The 19955-nt window shown below is 39.3% G+C and overlaps 1 protein-coding gene across 1 annotated transcript in view; it reads left to right on the plus strand.

The window, feature by feature from the left end:
* The first annotated feature begins 295 nt into the window (after positions 1–295).
* Positions 296–19955, plus strand: part of KCNQ5 (potassium voltage-gated channel subfamily Q member 5) — a 209304-nt gene continuing 189644 nt past the window's right edge. The window contains exons 1-2 of the mRNA XM_035893092.1: positions 296–306; positions 1164–1361. Of these exons, the coding sequence (XP_035748985.1) occupies positions 296–306; positions 1164–1361 (209 nt within the window). The remainder of the gene's footprint in view (positions 307–1163; positions 1362–19955) is intronic.

Here is a 19955-nt window from a genome sequence, read left to right on the forward strand (position 1 = left end):
GATGTTTATTAAATGTCCTACTGCACTAAAGTCTTGAGAGTCCACAGCTTGTCATACACATACTCATGAGCTCATAATCCTTCAGCTACTTCTGTGGGCATAGAAGGAGGGTTATTAGTGTTTAATTATGTATAACATCAGTTTTAGAAGCCGAGCCGAAGTTATATTAAAAAGTGAACCAGAAAAAGCATTTTTGCACATTATGTGAATGGACGTACCTTATGAATCTATAAAGCAGATGGCTACGCTGCAATCAGATGAATCAAATATAGCCCTCACCAGCTGGTGATTAGACATGAAGCCCCAGTAAGAACTAATTCTTTTGGCTATCACAGACAGTTTTTGTTTAATATTAAAAACTTCTATTTAAGGCTGAACAAGTTACTTTTCAATTCACTATCCTTGTCAAGATAAAAATAAAGATCCTGTGTGTGAATTAAAATGAGGCACCTTTTGGGATATTTAAATCCTCCAAAAATAATCCAAGATTCTGACCACAGCTAAATTATTTAAAGACCTTGAAGACTGGATTTGCTTAAATTATTTTTAACTTCTTTTGTTGTGCTGATTGTGCCCCCTTGGAAATGATTTATGAACTTGTGCTGAATACTCAAACAGATTTAGCTGAAATACGTTTGAAAAAGAGTAGATACCTTTGAAAAGATTGATCATGGCATTTCAGTGTTTTCTAAAATAAATGTTTCAGCTTTTCATTCTGAAAGAATGTGTTTTGAAACCAAACAAAATTATAAAGATATTTAAAAGTTATTAAGTAACCCAAGAATAAAATTAATTACTTTATTGACTGAAAGTAGGATAAAAAATAGTGGGGTTTTCCCCTTTCATGCCAAGGGCAAGTCCTGCCTGACTAACCTACTGGCTTCCTATGATGGAGTGACTACATCAGTGGACAAGGGAAGAGCTACAGATGTCATCTATCTGGACTTCTGTAAGGCCTTTGACATGGTCCCCCACAATATCCTTCTCTCTAAATTGGAGAGGTATGGATTTGATGGGTGGACTGTTCAGTGGATGAGGAATTGGTTGGATGGTCACTTTCAGAGGGTAATGATCAACAACAGCTCAATGTCCAGATGGAGACCTGTGACAAGTGATGTCTCTCAGGGGTCCATGTTGTGACCAGTACTGTTTAATATCATCAGTGTCACAAACAGTGGGATCAAATGCACCCTCATCAAGTTTGCAGACAACACCAAACTGAGTGGTGGGATTGGCACACCTGAGGGATGGGATTCCAGCCAGAGGGACCTGGACAAGCTTGACAAGTGGGACCCTGTGAACTTCATGAGGTTCAACAAGGCCAAGTTCTGGGTCCTGCACCTGAGCCGGGGCAACCCCGGGTATCAATACAGGCTGGGGGATGAAAGAATTGAGAGCAGCCCTGCTGAGAGAGACTTGTGGGGACTGGTGGATGAAAAGCTGGACATGAGCCAGCAGTGTACACTTACAGCCCAGAAGGCCAACTGTATCCTGGGCTGCATCAAAAGAAGTGTGGCCAGCAGGTCAAGGGAGGTGATTCTGCCCCTCTGCTCCAGTGAGACCCCACTTGGAGTCCTGCGTCCAGCTCTGGAGCCCTCAGCACAGGAAGGACATGGAACTGTTGGAGTGAGTCCAGAGGAGGCCACAAAAATGATCAGAGAGATGGGACACCTCTCCTATGAGGACAGGCTGAGAGAGTTGGGGGTGTTCAGCCTGCAGAAGAGAAGGCTCCGGGGACACCTTATTGTGGCTTTCAGTACTTAAAGAGGACTTACAAGAAAGATGGGGACAAACATTTTAGCAGGGCCTGTTGTGATAGGACAAGGGGTAATGGTTTTAAACTAAGAGAGGGTAGATTTAGACTAGATATAAGAAAGAAATTTTTTACAATGAGGGTGGTGAAACACTGGAAGATGTTGCCCAGAGAGGTGGTAGATGCCCCATCCCTGGAAACATTCACGGTCAGGTTGGACAGGGCTCTGAGCAACCTGACTGAGTTGAAGATGTCCCTGCTCATTGCAGAGTGGGCTGGACTAGATGACCTTTAAAGGTCCCTTCCAATCCAAAGCATTCTATTAATTTCTTCAACTGGGTGAAAAAAAACCCCCACTATCAGAATTTCAATTTGGTGTCAACAAGAACTGATTTTTCCTCTAGTCTTGCTTTGGTTTGGCTGCCTGTATAAGTCCATTATTTACACAGTGTTACTCTTGAGTTGCTGAGCCTAATCACCAGCTCCTACAGGTGACCATGACATATGTTCATTGGAAACTCTCTTGTTTATGAACTCCACCTTCCAAATTGCTTAGGTTTTCTTCACTTCTTACTCCAGCTGAGTGTTTCTAATGTTTGATTAGAAATCTCATATTCAACCTTAGTTTTCATAGGTAGTTTATGATCATACAGTTTGTACAACATGTGATAGCACTGATTTTTGGCTCAATACCCCTTCTTCACAATTATCCCATTCATACTTAAAAAAAGCCCCAACCTGTATCCACTTTCAGCTATTGCTTTGCTGGGCCAAACAGGCCAAGCTCTTTCAGTTTCATCTTGTGGTGAATACACTTCATGACTTGATCGTTCAATTGGGCCGCCTTTGCTCTTGCTTCAGATTAATTTCTCTGTCTTGAACAGTGGCCAAAACTGTACATGGTATACAGGATGTAGTTTCCAGACAGTGCTGCTAATATCCCCCTGTCTACACTGGAAATACTTCATCTATTAAAACTCAAGGTCATATTTAACATTTTTTCCACAGCAATCTGACACTGATGGTTTTTAGCCATTCTTGACCCACCCATACACCTCTTTTTTCTCCTCTGCTATTTCAGTTGAAGAGCCTCAGCTTAAAGCCAAAATTATTAATAGGATATAGTCTTTTAGGGCTCTTATCTAGCTCCTGCTCTGTGGTTAGATATTTCTGAATTGGCATTGACATGTTTCCTCTCTTTGGGAAATTGTAAAAGAAACTGTAAAAGAAATATCTGGATTTAGTCTCCTTTCGTCTTTCTAATTCCAGCAAACTTTCATATATTCCCCTCTTCCTTTATTTTCTTCATACATATCCCTCACAGATATGTTTCTTATATTTCAAAATACTGAAAACTTTTGCTTCAGCTCAGGCTCCCCCCCTTCCTCCCTTTTCAGAGAGAGGTAAATCTTCACCATTCCCTCAACATGACTGGCATTATTAAATGTCTGTATGCAACCATACATTCCTTTCAGGTGCCGCTTCTCTCAGTGTTTTGTAAAGGTAACAAAAAGGTACCAGCTCCACCATGACAAGGGTGTCAAGCTTTGCAATTTCTTCCATGTCAGATGTGGTAGTTTCTGAATATATCTATCATTTCCTATTAGTGATGCTATATTTCAACTTCTGTTCTTCAGCAAAAAATTTATTTGGAAAACAAGTCAAATACTAATTTCAGTTTTAGGTCATGTTAAATTGTTTGATATTTTGCTCCTTATCTAACGCCTTGTAAATCCTCTTTGTCATCCCAGTTTTGTTTGAGCCTGTGTTCATACCAAGTAGTTCTGCAATGGTACCACAAAGTCCTTCATATCATGTAGGATGCAAACTCTAAAAGTTTTTCATCTTTAGCTTAAACAAATTCCATGTCCCTGATCCATGTTCTCATCACTTTCAAGTCAATTCTCAGTTCAGAACAGATCTTCTCACTCATTCCATTCTTACATTTTTGACTTCTGTCAGAAAACGCTTTCAAGACTTCCAAATTACACGTTTCAATTATAGTGCCTTAATGTACTCCTTCACCAGCTGTGTGATGTGGAGCAAAAATCTTGAGCCCAGTTCAGGTACCTTAATGGGAAAATACTGCTCTTTTTTCTGGTTATTTCTTAATGTCTATGTACAATATACGTGTAATTGATGTTTACCTGAATTGTTGATGTTGAGGCTGGATAATTTTTCGGTTTAATTTGCGCAAGAGCGAATGCCACTGGCGGGCAGTACTCCAGATGTGAGCAGCTTGGACTGAGCAGTATGGCTGCTCTGACAGGGATGGGGGGCAGAGCAGGGACATGGTTTCTCAGCTCCATATCTTAGCTGGCAGCGTTTGCTGTGGGAGCTCATCCACTCCTTAGCAAAGACTTGAGTCCAGAACTCAGGAGATCTCACTCTCTTACATCATGTAGGTGACTAAAGCCAAGTTGCATTTAATCTTTTAATGGAAATACCTCCATTTAAAATTTAAGGCACTTCTTCTTTCTTCACCATTCCTTCTGCTATGTGTAGATTTTTAAAAAATGATGAATAAATTTCGCATATTGGTTATTTTGGGAGTAAAATGACTAAAATTAAAGACACTAGACAGATGCAACATTACTCAGTAGCTGAAGTCATAAATGTTATGCCAGGCTCCTGAAAGTAGTGCCTCACAGAAATATCTCTAAGTACAGTGTCCCTGTAAGTGTTAAACTGTGGGCACACAACCACTTCCATGGAAGAGGCTAAATAGCCCCTATATCTGTATGTTTACATCTGTTACATATAAATATTCCTATGTATTCTGTGGGCATAGCAAAATCAATCCAGGTTCAGTAATTAGTTTCCGTAGTAGTTTGATTAGTGCATAATAGAAAAGGGATAAAAATAGATATTTTGCAATTATGAAGGTAAGACACCACCTGAGTTCCCCCTTCTGTTTAAAATCCGTTTAGTTTTGCTTACCTCTTACAGACCAGTGTAGTGAGGATAGGTAATACCACTGCAGCATGTAATGTTCACACCCCAACAAGGAGAATGCATTCCCTCAGCCTTCCTGACAGGAGCTTTGATTTTGGGACCGGAGAGAGGGAATCATTGCTGACCTCTCCTGAGTTACAGAGAAGTGATCAAAGGCTTTTATGAAGATCAAATGTGAGCATAGACAGATGAAAATCAGATTTCTTCTTTCTCACTACCCTTTTCCCTGCCTGAAGAGGTAAGGTTCGAGGGTTTTATTTTGCTAAGCGTGTTTCTCTTGAGAGGGCTGCTCCCCTCAGCAGGGACAGTGCTTCTGTTCACCTTCATGGGGGCAATGAGGAAGGCAGCTGTGCAGACCCATAGAAAGCCTTTCTGATGTCTTCCTGCCCAGCATCCCATGCTATAGAGCCCAGCCTGCTGCATGCCCCTGAGCTAGACCTCCCTCTTGGTCCTCTTCTGGAGCACCACATCGCAGCTTCACCTAGACCTGCGTGTAGCCTGTTCTCATTTGGGACAACCCTTCTCATCTACTTTTGCTGTGACCCTTCTGACAGACCCAAATCATGGTCCAGGGTGTCATAGGGTGTGTCTACATTAACATTTTAGTTCAGATCTTTTGAAGTGAACGTCCTGGTTTTCCCCACTGGCTGTTGTTTGGTTTGCACCACGAACAGTGTTGTAGCACCTTAAATGGTTTTCTCTGGAGTGAAAGAAACTGAAAAGACGTGTCCCAGGTGCTTGCATCTAGGTACTCCAGCCACTGAGAGCTGGCATTCAGTCCCCACTACCAAGCTTGATTCAGGCTGCGATAAAACCCCCAAATTCCCATGCTTTAAATACCAGGTCCTCAACACCAGCTGTTCTGCTATTGCACCACTTCATTTGCCCATGGTGCATGCCAACACAGCTGTGACTTAGCAGGTGTATCTGGTAAGGAAGCTGAGGAAATGTGGTGTCAGTGTGTGTCGGAGAGAAATAGCCCCTTTCTTCATGTTCCTTAAATGAGTAATGGCAGAAAACAGAGGTCCTCATTGCACATCTCTGTGAACGGTTATAAAATGAACAGTTCTGTGAATGGCATGGTCTGTTGCTGAGCAGGGGTGGGGCAAGATAAATTAATGAAATTGTGAATTAAACCATACTCCGTCCTGTTTCTATTCACATCTTTTACAGGATTTATTTCAATTTTTTTATATATATATCATGTCAGATTTATTGCTCCAGAAAGGAGTTCATTTGTTTTCCCAAAGGGGTTATAAACTACCTGTGTATCAAGTTAGTTATTGAAGGTATGAATTTAGTCAAAAGCATCTCTGAAGGGTAGCTTAAAAGAAAGGAATGTAAGTAGTTTGCAATAATGCAAAGCTCTCTCTCAAGACAGATACAGTATTGACACTAATACAATTTTAATTTCTTAGGAAGGAGAAATTACTTTAAGATACAAACACTAAATTCATCATAAATACATGCTATATATGAAAATCTGAGCTGGTGGAATCACCTCCATTTTGTCAAGCATTGTACTATTTTGGGGTATTGTATTGGTTGGATATATTAAACTACTATTCTTGCATTGCTAGTTTCCTAATTGGTAGTTACTTACACATACTGACACAATGATAGTTACCTTGGTTTGTTGCTGAAAGATCATTGAGTGGTTACGTACATTTCATCTGGATTTGTAATTTGGTGGATTCAAAAATCGGAGTATGGGTCCCATCCCCCATTGTAGGGAACTTGGATAATTCCAGGAATAGTTTCATGGAAGTTAGTGGGACTGGTCAGATGGGCGTCCACTGCTTGACACTTTTGGTTGATCATCTGGATGAAAAGTAGAAGAAATATCCTCAAAATCTGCTTCAGCTAAACATTCATGAATAAGTAAAAATTTCTATTGTGCATTAGCGTACAACATGAATTGTGTGATTTTGCACTCATGTTTGCTTTTCCTACGAGTACACCGGCAGGACCATCAATACTGGCATGACTGGAAATGTGCACAAATTTTACTGTAGGACTGTAAGGCACTGTGTTACCATAAATGAACATTTTGTTGTTTTTGCCACCACACTTCCCCCTGAATACACTGCTGGCTTTCTGAATCTATGAACACAGCCAGATTCTCTAAAATATGTACTATTTTGTGGCAACAAAAATAAGCTTAATACTTAACCGCACCGAGGATGTGTCGGCCTTGAAGGGATGAGGTATTATAAACACTATCACCACAGACAGTTGAAAGAAACAGTGTGGGAGTCACAATTATGGGTTCAAGAACCTATTTTTCTTTTTTTCTCCCACACACGCTCATCTCTTGTCATATTCTCTTTCAATAGTTTGCAAATTTCAACTGTTTCTCAGAATGTCCTTCTGCTAAGGAGATTAATACAAATATTAACAGCAACCAAGAATCTGTTTTCTGCATTTGTTCAAGGCTCCTCCAGAAAGCAGTACTGCAATACTGTTTACATGGCAGAGAAGGATAGTCCAAGTTAAGGTATAGATTTACATGCTGACCGACATGTGGGAGTTTAGGCCATGAAGGGGACATTACTTGAAAGAATGCAGTATACAGCCGGTGAACCCAGAGTACCCTTTTGAATCAAAGTACCTTAATTTCAGTATGTTTAAATTTAGATTGGTTTCATTCATGAGAATGGGATGAGTGCTGGATAGATAGTCTCTATTTCAAGTGAATGCAAAATTTTCCCCTTTATGGGTGCCCTGTTTCTTTCATGTGTTATTGTCTTCTTCAGGAAATGCTGTAATTAGTACATTGCAAGCCTTTAGGATGTTAAGAGTGTTCAGTATTTCTCCTCTGGATTTAAACTATGTGTGTTTTGAGTAGTTCAAATAAGGGGTCTTCAGAATGTTTTTACATGAGCAAGGTAATGTTATTTTTCCTAGGCTATGTGGTTTCAGTTTGCATGGCTGAAGTCTTTATGTAGTTCTAATTAAAACAGAAGTACCTTTTTGTGGTCCTGTCAAAATTAAAGCAAGACACCTTCTTATGGAAAATGTGTGACATCCTTAATCACAATCAACAATAATTGTTGCAATCAGTAATTAAAAGACAATTTTCCTGCATTCCAGTGTCTCAAACACCTAACTTCTCTTTCGAGCAATAACTTTAAAATGAAGAGGGAATATGGGGTTGCATTTTCTCATGCCTTGGCTCCAAAAGAGCCGTTAGCATTCAGCCGCAGATAATTTGGCCCTGTGAGTTGTGGTTTGCTTAAGAGAATGGTTGCCAATTAAGCAAAACGAGCCTCAGAGTTGTCAACAGAGCACTGATAATGTAGCAAGTGTTTTTGGTGAGGTCATCAGCTCTTCTAGGAAATGATAGGTGTCTGAAGAACAGTCTGACAAATCTGTACTTGGCAAGATCACGTGCAAAGGAATAGGACAGAAATTGGAAGTTGGATGATGAACCAGAAGTAAACCTAGTCAGCTTTATATGAAATATTCTCATCATAAGCTCCAGTCAGCGTAATGTCTGCAGTCAACACAAGCCTGCAATATATGCCTAAGAGAATAAGAGCCAGTACTTGCTCAGACTTGCAGTCTCATCGCTAACCTGTCAGTAATGCTTGAGGATCAGACTACAAGATACTGAAGTCAAGAGCAGTTGTCATCCTTTGGAAGTCATACAAAACCCATGGCCATGTCTGTACTGCCAGTTAAATGTTTTATCCCTGTCTTTTAAATACACAGACTGTACCTGTAAGAGGAGATCCCTTCACATTTTTCTGTTTGTTTGTCTTTCCTCCCCCCCCCCCCCCCCCCCCCCCCCTCTCTCTTTTTTTTTCTCCCCCCCCCCCCCCCCCCGTCTTCCTCCATTTTTACTGGCATAAGGAACTGGAAGCAAGACAATTCAGCAGCTCTTGTAGAGGTAGAAGAATGAAGAAGAGCAGCTGCTAATTTGATTGAAATGGGAATGTAGCCAAAGATCTGAGGAAATAATTACAGCAATTGTTCTGAGAGTCATTACTCTGTCCTCTTCACACTGCAGAAAAAGCCATGCATGGGGCAATTGAAACCATGCTGAACTTGAGTTAATGTAACCAGTTGAGGAGGGATGTCTGAAATGTTTCACTTAAATCACCAGCAGTGTTTTTAAAAGGAGAGGAAACTGGAGGATATTATTCTTTTTTTTTAGTTTGAGTGCTATGACATTGTATTGGAATATATAGTATTCAGAAATTAATTTTAAAAGTTTTCAGGTCTTTGTACCATTTTGAAGATCTTAATTTTGTACAGCTTCAGAGGAAAACACAAGAGACGGAAAGATGGAAATTTACTTACAGTTCTGAATCTTGTAACATTTCAGATAAAGTGCATTTTGCTTAACTTCAGCTCTGAGTTGACCTCCCTCCTAGTCCATGGCAAAAGAGAGTTTCCAGTTCATCCAGTGGCTCATAGACTGGTTTGGTGTTACAGAAGTGTGCTGCCCTCTTTGTTTGGCTGCAAACAGGAGGAGAACTGATAAATCTTTAGCGTGAGAACCACTGAGACACTTTTCATCCAGACCATTAATTTCTTCACTCTGTGTCACAGCTTGGCAGCAGAAACCACTGCGATACCTGTGCGGCTGCAGGGATGTTGAGCTGCTGCGTGGAGGGAGGAACAGAGGGCAGCAAGGGGAAAGCTTGTATCCATCTAATGCAGATGCTACTCACTTCTTCATGTCAGATCATATCTTCAACTTGTGTTTGGAGGAATCAACACCAGGAAAGATCTGTGTCCTGGTATTTCCAAGGAGCCTGGATGATGTTAGACAACATGACTAACCTTATGATAGATGACAACTAACTGAAGTGAAAATTACCCTTTCTGCTAAATCTTTTTTTGACAGAAAAATGCATTTTTGATTAAAAGTTTTGGGGTTGGTTTTGGGGGTTTGTTTTGGGTTTGTTTCTTTTTTCAAAAAATGCTGACCTTCCATGAAAGGTTTTGGGTTTCCATCAAAAAGTTTCTGAAACCTTCTCAAGGAAAGCTGCAATGTTTTCACTTGGCCACTCTGCCATATCATCTCATGGAATTTATAGAGCAGTTTATTTGTGGTCTCATCCTCTAGTCAATACATGTTGCTTCCAGCTCCTGTTCTCAGTTTTCAAAACCATAATCCTTCAGAAGGTATTGTGGGACTGGGGAATCTGGCTTATAAAGTAGAATGGAAATGAGAGATACGGGACTGACACTGGTGAGCAGAACCATTTCCTCGGGGGAAGGCAGTGACCAACTTCTGGCTGGCCACAGTCATGCCACATGGGGCTAAGTGGTGCCCTGGACAGTGAGTTTATGAAAAAAAGATTAAAGGGAAGAGGTCTCCTCCAACATGAAGGATGGATGACAAGAGAAAGCTTTAGATCCACATCCCCAAAGCAATGACTAGAGAAACAGAGTAAGCTAGCAGCAAACTTCTGTTCTTGGGAAAGAGGAGGCAGACAGGACCCCATTCCTTTTCTGGGATACTCCCTGTTTGATTAGGACCCTGTCTGAACACTGTCAAGACACTGTCATTGCAATTCAAATAAATTTAAAGCTTTTCATCTGGACTAAGTTTTGGGTCCATTTAAACATGTGAGAGACTACATTATAGTCTTTGAATGTTTTCTCCGTTGGGGAAAATCAAGCCCAACTCGAAGGACTGCCAAGAGGAAATGACCCACATCGCATTTAAGTACTAATAGCAGTATACTTAGACAATCTTTAGCCTTTCCACCATGAATGCCTTCATTTACAAAGAGAAATATGTTTACATTTGGATAGCTATGGCACCACTGTGGAAAGACTGGAGAAAGAAAGAGAACTCTTTCAAGTTTAATTTAGGTAAAATTAAACCTGACATCAAGAACCGTAAACCCTTTAAAAGTCTTTTTTTAAGCTTTAGTATCTTGTATTTTTATAACAGTTTCAGAATAAACTGTGTTTCTTGTATCCACCCTTTGATATCCATGGATATTGTTTGATAATGTTTTGAATGGAAAGAAACTAGAAGATATTACTGTGATCTCTGTGACAAGAGACTTAAAGTGACTATTGCAGTCTTGGGAAATTGGGTTTTCAAGGATTCCAAATGGAATTAGATCAAGAAAATGTGTTCATTATTGAAACTTAACAGAATAGAAAGCTATAGTTAAATTAAAAAACATCGGCAGACAAAACCCTCTGTGGTATCAGACTATCTTGGGGTCAGCTAGGGAGCAGCACACTGCTATGGACATGCTACTTTGATGTTTTGGCAGTTACTTGAAAAATTGCTAAAGTTAAATCTTTCTTTACAAGTTCTGCTTGAATAGTTGACAATTTATTCTGAATACGTCATCTAACTATTGCTATCAAAAGTTAATATATACTTGCAAAGGCCCCATTTAAGATTAGCATCCCATCTCATCCTTCGGACTTATTCTAGAGAATACCAACAGTTAAATGAGGTGTGGAAATACTGTTAAATGGAAGCACACCTCTCTAAACAGAGAGTCCCATAAAAACCTTTTCTATGGTACCTTTTTAGGGTTCATTTTTGTGCCTAGCCACAGGTATCCGGTGCTGTTTGAGATGCTCTTGGGTCTTCTCCAGGCTACCAGCTGTGGCTTCTGGAGGATGCAGGTCTCCTGCTGGTTGTCTGTCATCTGCCAGCCCTGTGCAGATGTCTCAGATACTCTAGTACATCTCCAATGGCGGTGGGTGCCAGTGTTTAGGCAACTGAATTGAGCCCTTAGTTACTATGCATTTAGCCCAACTGCAAGTGATTGTAATTTTCTACTGTTCATGTTTTCTGTCCTTTTTATATGTCTAGCAATAAATATGGTTCAGTGTTTATGTTAATGCCACACCTGATAGTAAAATAACATGCACACAGGTTTACAGTGTTTCAAATCTGACAGTGGCTCTAGGTCACACGTGTCGTCCTGTGAAACTAAAATAGCCCTGGCAGAAGTATGCTGTTGTTTATTCCTCCATTGCTTGGCCAGCATGATGACCACAAAGATTTCCTCATTTAATGCCAACCTCCTGCAGCTCAGTTGCACAGATTATTGCTGATGTGATTAGGTGTAAGTTATTATTTTTATCGTCTGCATTCATATACTCCTATTTCAAAGAGTGGCATGCAAGTAAACTACATGCTTTTCTTAATGTGCCTGAACATGACATAATTATGTCATTCTTTAGAAAGTAAAGAAAGAAAAGTGGAGAACAAAGATAGTAGGCTGTTCTGGCAGTGTATGTTTAATGGGGAGAAAGAATTTTCAAATAAATAGCATTTGAAGTAGAGACTAATAACACCACTAAATACAAACTGTTAGTTCCAGGAGCTGGCAGTTCAAAGCGGAGGAGTTGGCCCTTACTCTCCCACCTGGGTGTCTAATGGTTTTTAGATGTGTTTGAGTCTCAGTGGTGAGGGCGATCCTTGGGAAACCGAAGCACTGCCTGTTGCTGGCAGTGACCTTTGTGGAGAGCCCCTGGCTGTTCCTCACTGACACCCTGAAGGTTTTCAACGACACAAGTTACTCTTTTAACAGAGAGGGCTGTTGTAGATGGGTTGAGGATTTTAGATAAAAGAGAAAGCAAGTAGACTTAAGCTCATTAAGTGTCTCTAAAAACCACTTTCTGATTATGCCAGTCAATACTGCAGCCAAGCAAGCCAGCAAAACTAAAGCAACATTTCTTGAAAAGTGTAGAGGGAAATAAGAGATGTTGTTATTATGGATTTGTCTGGCTTTGTTTTGTTCCGTTTTGGAAATGTGTTGGGGGAAAAACATCACCAGGACTCCTGTGACATCACCTTGACATACGGAGCCCTGAGTTCTTTTGCAGGATTTTATTTTCTTCCTGTGCATGTGTGGCTCCCATCCATGCTAATCAAACTCAATCAGCAGAAGGAGTCAACTGCTTTGTATTAACTATTGTTCTCCTGACTGCGGTATTTTATAATAGATTTTTAAGATCTGCACTGACTCATACAACGCATATCTAATCAAAAGTAAATTAAACTGCATTCACTGACTTGATTTTAATGACAGAATAGCATTTATGACAGCAGAACAGTGACACTCTTTATTACATAAGATAAAAAAAAAAGTCCAGTGTTTTCTTTGTTTTCTTGGTATATATTCTAGTGTGTCCTTAGGCTGAACTGTTAATTTTTAATTATTTTTATTCAAGGTGGTTTAATATGTAGCAGATGATACATGGTTTTTAATCTGAGTCCTTAAAACTTTATATTTCATACATGCAAGTGCAATAGGAGTTCATACATATTCATAGTTTGATGAATTACGCTAACAACAGTTCTTTGTATTTTTAGGGAGTCTTTATCAATTTTTGCAAGCATTTTAAACCTATTATATAGCACTCAGGTTTATAAGAATTGCTATAAGTTGTTGTCTATCTGGTCATCACTAGTACTGCTCTCTTTGCTCTTTTGATACTTTAATTGAAATTTGTGCATCAGCATTTTTTCAGGGAATTATAGTTTAACCATAAATATGAGTAATAAACTACTGTCTACAGAAATGACACCAGTGTAGGAAATAAAGAGACAAGGTTGGTTTAACTGGCTGATATGGATGCTGGTCAGTGTAGATATCTGCATGGACTACAGAACCTGCTCAAGAAGCCAATTAACTCTCCTTAAGACAGCACGGCAAGTTCATATGCTGAATTACTGAGCTTCAAGGCAGCTTCTGTCCACTTCAGCCGCTGTGGGTTCAGGCTGAGGTGTCGGGCAAACAGGGGTGTATTATATAATTAACATGTGCTTTCTGTGTGTAGCGGACCCAGAATGGCGCCATCCCAAAGAAATGTGTCCTACAGCATTCCAGGAGGCTTCAACTCTTGACTCATAACAGATTTTTTTCCCTTCCAAAGGGGCTGAAGCACATTTTGTTTTTACAAAAGAAGTAGCTCTTCAGAACCTGTGAGGGTTTGCTCGTGCACACAGATCCTGCCCCCCTAATGCACTGTTCCCTAATCCCAGCGCCTTTGGAGAGACACATCTTCCCGTCTTTACTCAAGAAGTGAGCATTTTTGTTCTAGATGGCTCTCGCCAAACATGAACCAATAATCTTTTCATTGACTCCATTGATCTTCCAAGATTCTCCTCATCTGTTAATAACTAATTCTTGTGCAGCATTTTTAAAGTATTGCTTGACCATTAATCCTCACAACAGCCCCAGGAAGTAGGTAATGTTATCCCTATTATTTACATTTGGGAAGGTCTGCCTTTGAATTCGTCACAGCATCATACTAGTCAGGGTTAGAGTGAAGGGTCCCAGATTCCCAGTCCCGTCTTCGCTCTTCCAGAAGCCCTGCTGTCTGCTGTGCCTTACCAAAGGCTTCTGCTTAGGATGTGCATGTTTAATGCAATCAGAACAGTGAAAGGTAGGAAAGCTGCAGATGGAAATATTATTGCCTGTATTTCCTGTGGTTTCCTTGTAGTCATTTTGTTCGTGGTTGTAGGAGAAGACCATTATCCCACTCATAATAAGAAGTGACTCTAACTTAATAGTCTGGAGAACTTGGAGTGTTCCCTTGAGTCAGCATTTGTGCTAAACTAGCTAGTTGGTTTCTGAATTTTTACCTCTTTTAGATTCTCTTTTTTTTTTTAAACTACTCAGACAAAAAGGGCTAGAAAGCCTGTCACGATGTCAAGCAGACAATTAAAAGGTACAAAACTAATCTAGGTTGTAATAAGAATTGAGTACTTTTATACTTAAATTATATAGGAGTTTAAATGAGAAAGAAAACAACTAATGTGTGCAACAGCCACTAAAGAAAGAAAATCATTAGTAGATATTAGTATCTGCTTTATATTAATAAATATAAAGCAAATCATTATCTGAAGGAAGTAGCAATATATTATTTTAACTAAATCTCCACAGGAAGGTACCTTATTTGTTCCTTCAGTGTGTAACAGTTTCTATTATTTATCTTAATTTCTGTTACACTGGTGGAAGTAGTGGAATTGCTTCCATGAATTTACCAACTGAAGACTAAAAGAAATGACAAGACTCTGATACTGAATTGCTTATGTTGTGGTATAGTGACTTTAGAAAAACCACAAAGCATAAAGCAGTTTCAAAATCTCTGTTGCGTCTTAGCATGGTTTTCCTAAAACAAGCAGTAGTTCTTGGGGTGGAAATATGCATAAGTGTATCAGCGGCATATCATCACTCCTCTGGCAGACTGTTTCTCAAGATCATAAAAAAGAAAACAAATCCCAAAATATTAATTAAAATGTTTTACTAACTGACTGCTTTCTTTTCTCCATGTGGGAAATCCCATTGGCTTTTGGGGCAAGTTATCTCTGCACCCTCTAATTGTGCCAGTGGTTGGTTATCTGCTAGACCCAAACACACATTCCTTAGGAGCTCCTAGATCCTCAAAACTGATAGTGGGTTTGCATACATTACAGCATGGTTGGACCAAAATGTATATTTGACCAATTACGGTATTTATTTCCCCCAGACGCCACTGCAATGAATTCACAGTTCTGCACTAATCAATAATATCAATACAAAAACGTTTTCAATATGCTTTAATGTTGCATTTCATATACCATTAAACAGGAACTACTTAGACCAATTTAGTGGAAAAGACTTAATTTATGTCGCCATTTTTAAATATTATCTGAATGTTACTGTATTAGAACACAAGGTACATTATATCACCATCAGTTGAGAGATTTTAATGTAAATTAATCTAAAAGGTGTCTCATCTTTAAAGAAACAGTAGTGCCTTCTTCACTGTTTCAAAAATCCAATTTAAAGGAAAAAAAAAATCTTGTGCTTCTTTGGGTTTTATGCTGTGTTGTGATAGGCTTCAGAATAAACAACAGCACTTTCTCCTTGCTTGCTAAAAGCTTATTAGATTATTCAGAATGCCATACACCTGGAGATGAAAAGCTTTTTCATTCCATCTTGAGAGAGACATTAAATTGCTATTGTTTGTCTCGTGTGTTTTCATAAGTGGTGCTTAATGATTATTTATTATTACATTTACGCACATATGCATGCATATTTATTGCACTTTTTTAGGCCTTACTAGCTCTGTTTAAGCAATTCATATCACAGAGTAATTTGGAAAAAAAAAGAGAATATTCTTGCTGATATAATTGAGATTTGATAATGAAGAAGCTTTTGTACATCCACCAAGAAATTTAAATGATAATTTTACATGCCTATCACATATTCTAGATTAACACTCAGAGCAAGTAAAATGAATGTATTTATTTGAGAAAAGTATCTGGGTGGTACAGTCTTTTTTTTTTTTTAAATGCACAGTTTTAGAAACAACAGAATTTTAGAAATATAATAATCCTTAACTGTGAAGTAAACATTAATGAGGTCCAGCTCTGCAACACAGAGCAGTCTGAAAGATCTCCTTCCAAAGCAGACAAATCCGTACTGTATAACCTCTTTTTCTATATGGTCACTTGTAAAATTCTGCCCTTAAGTCGCAAAATCTCTTCTGCCAGTAAGCTAGAAATGGAAACACAGTTGCCTGGGAGTGAGTAAATTTTGTTTGGATGCAGTTTTATTTCTCTAGTACATTTTTAAGCTGACTTTTTATTTTTATAGATGGAGGGAGTGATGAGGAGACTAAGACTAGAATTTCTCAGAACAGAGTCTTTCCTTGAGATGTGTGTTGGCTGCGAGAGCCTTGCATAAAGAAAGAAATCATTCACACATGCCCTGGTAAGCTGGAGTTCATTGACGTGACACTGTGCTGCCCATAGCAGTTCTAGCCCACAGGCAAAACATTCTTCTGGCAAAATGCTATCAAATTCCCACTGACTGTTCACTTAAAGAGCAATTCATAAGTAAGTGCCTTGTTTTTTTTTAAAAAAGAGAGGAGCTGTATGTTCCTGGCACTCCAAGATACCCAGCCCTGGGTAGCAGAATGTATTTCTTCTCACGATAGAAAGTCAAGGGCAGGTTATTTTCATTTAGAACTTTTTGAATATTTTTTTTAATAACAAAATACACCATGGTATGAATGCTCTGCATGAAAAGATCGCACTGCATCAAACGTAAGCTATCCTTCATAGGTATGGCAGGAGGGACAGAGAAGAGCATTGCAATGCTAAGTGTTCTCCAATTCTACATTTTGTATTGGTATTCACCCAGCTGTGCACTTTAAAGTAGGAGATGAAGAATTAAATGTTCCCTCTGATTGTTTTTATCTCTTTTGGATTTACAGTCACAATGTGCAGAGCTCAAAATTTCATTTTATATGATCAGAACATGGACTTAAAACATTTGAGAACATAATTTGAATTACAAAACTGGTAAAAAGATAGAATTCCTTGAAAAACCTATGATATGTAAAGAGTAACAGATTTTGTCTGTGCTGTTCACATGTATTACCAAAGGTTAGTCTTATTTCTGATTTTATGTCTTTTTAGTTTTAATTATGGTATTTTTGTCTTCACTTCAATAGTTGGATTCTCTTTAAGTGAATATTAAAGTAGTTGCGATGATGCTATGGTTTCCAGTTTTACATATGCTACACAATAGATTCCCAGTGTATATTCAGAGGTGGAAACCTATGGACTGGACAAGTATTAGGTTGTCATTCCACATTAATATTATAAAATCAGATGGATTATTTTGATTTGAGTTTACATTTACCCTTATTTTATTAAGTATATTTTAGCACCTCCTGTATAGCTTTATATCTGCTTTAGCCCTTGCTATTTACTGAGGTACCTACGATAAAGTAACTTCTAGAGTGCATTGGTTTGCAGTGATCTCCTATTCACATCATCCCTTGCTGAATAAGTAAATACTGACATTCAGTTGCATTGATATACCGCCATTGAAATAGATGGGTGTGTTGTATTATGAATGGAAGAGGAAGTTGGTGCAAGTTTTGGGGTTTTTTTTTTTTTTTAAATTCACCGCTTGATTGCCATGAGTTATTCTTGATTTGTCCTTGAACAATGATGAAAAAAACCTGTGTCCCACATCTGTGACAAGTTCTGGAAGCTAGACTACTTTTTCAGGTGGTGCCAATATTAGAGTCCAACTTTTCTCTGCAAACTGTGCTACAGTATTTGAAGTCACTGAGGTTTTGTACCTTGTAATTCATAAGATAAGTTGATGATGGATTGTGATAGGGCCATGAGATAAACAGCATGTGAATTAAAAGCTGGTATTTCCACAGGTAATTTTCTCATCATGTCAATGCAGTATTATGTAGGGTGTGAATTTCCTATCAGTCCTCCTAGTCCAGGGACGCTCATCTTCCCTGCGCCTGTTTCAGTAATGACTAAATTCTCACCTGTCGTTGTCTCCAGCTTTCTCCTTATCTCTCATTGCTGTTGCCCTGTGCCATTTTTTTATCGTTGTCCTTCTTCTGTGCTTCATTAACTCTCCCTCTCCTCAGCACACTCTCTTCCAAATTCCCAATTTAGCTTCATCTCCACCACTTCTTTCTCTGTTCTTTGTCATCGACCTTCTAATTGAGAAACTTCATGGGGGTTTTTTAATAGGATCTTTTTTCGTTTGTGAAAAGTAAAATAGGTGTAAAAAAAGGTAATTATTATTATTATAAGCATTTACTCTCTAAATGTTGTGGTAGATACCAGTTAGGAGCCCTGTTGTATTTGTAAATCACACTGCTAGGTGCAGTACATATAATGCAGGTGGCACGTTGCCAGCCTGGTACTCGTGGGTCCCACTGACACTCTCTGTAAAGCTTGGCCTAACCCATTTCCACAGTCAGATCTACTTCCCATCCATGTTCCCTCTCTATGGGGATGCCTGAGAGCTGGGCTGGTGCCTGAAACTACCACAAGGACGACTGCCCGGGCACGCTCAGCATCTTTATCCCAGGCTTCGAGCCCTCAGTCCTGTTGGCCACAGGAGCGGGTGCTGGCAGGATCAAGTTTTGTACAGCTGTCCGGCGGCGGATATCCGAAGTGCTGCTGCCCAGTGCGGGCTCACCTCCTGGCAACAGCAATGGGAGGAGGTTCAGGTTGCAGGACTGGCAACCTGCAACGCGCTTTTAACTTTGCAGTGTTGTCACCGAGGGGACAGTTGGTCCTGGAGGGGCAGGCACAAATGCTACACTGAACTCCTCAGAGTTCACAGGCAATGTTCTTCATAGTTCTGGGGACCAGAGGTGGGCCGGGGATAAAAGCTGTGGTGCCAAATTCTCTTCTCCCACTCCATTTGCTTGCTGTGTCTGCTCTGTTTGATTCCACTCTGTTGGAATCAAATTTCCTTTGTCGCCATCTAATACTACATATTTCAAAAGAGGAAAACCAGATACCGTTTTTCTGATGTAACTCCCTTTGCAGAATAGAGTCAGGCTGGTTGAGTTCTGAACGTTGCGTGATTGCCATTGAAAGTTCCTGTAGCTGCCAGAGCTATTAACTCTTAATAAATTATACACTATCCAAGTTCCTGAGAGTCACCGATGTGCTTTTACAGATCACAGAAACAGGTGATTTTGTTGGTTCGATGCATCCTTTTGCTTTCTCAGTAAGTTTTATCTTCATTACTCTATGATGCTTACAAATACCCTATTACTTTGCAGTAAGCAACTTTTTTCTTGGGAGGAACTGATTTAAGTGTGCTTAGCCAGCCACTGGAATTGTCAGTGTGGCTCTATGAGAAATAAATAAGTTAATCATTATTATCTTTAGCATATTGCAGTTTATTTGCTTACTCATTATCTCCTTGAAATGGAAAACCCTTATGAGCAATACAAACAATCTCAAAGAGACATCTGATACTCATATAAATAGCTACGCTCGTTGCTTTTTTACCAACTCATATCTCTGATGATGTGAATTTACTAACCCCTGCAGCTGGAAATCAATCACAAAAGTATATTGAGTGCCACAAAGCTAGGATCAACATCACGGTGAATGAACTTGCCCTCTTCCATTTTTTAAGTGGTAATTCCTCATTATTCATCTCACAAGAAATGGTGTCTTGTCTTACAAGTTAGAAAAAAAGCAATGGCTTAGTAGTGCCAAAGTATTCCATGAAGTGATATGATTAATGCTCTTCTCACTGGATCTGCTGAATAAAGTCTTATTCAATTTCCCTGTGGACACAGAGTGAACCAATATCTTCAGCAATAACTTTTAAGCAGGAAGCTTTCTGCTTATCTCAGCTGTATTGTATGGTCATTTCAGAATGCACATTAAATAGTTGGAAAGGGGTTATAATGTGGGTGGATTTTCCGTAAGTCACTGAGGCTTCTTTCACTGAATACAGGTTGTGGT

Source organism: Egretta garzetta, unplaced genomic scaffold (genome assembly GCF_000687185.1).
Source record: "Egretta garzetta isolate BGI_Z169 unplaced genomic scaffold, ASM68718v1 scaffold584, whole genome shotgun sequence".
NCBI lineage: Eukaryota > Metazoa > Chordata > Aves > Pelecaniformes > Ardeidae > Egretta > Egretta garzetta.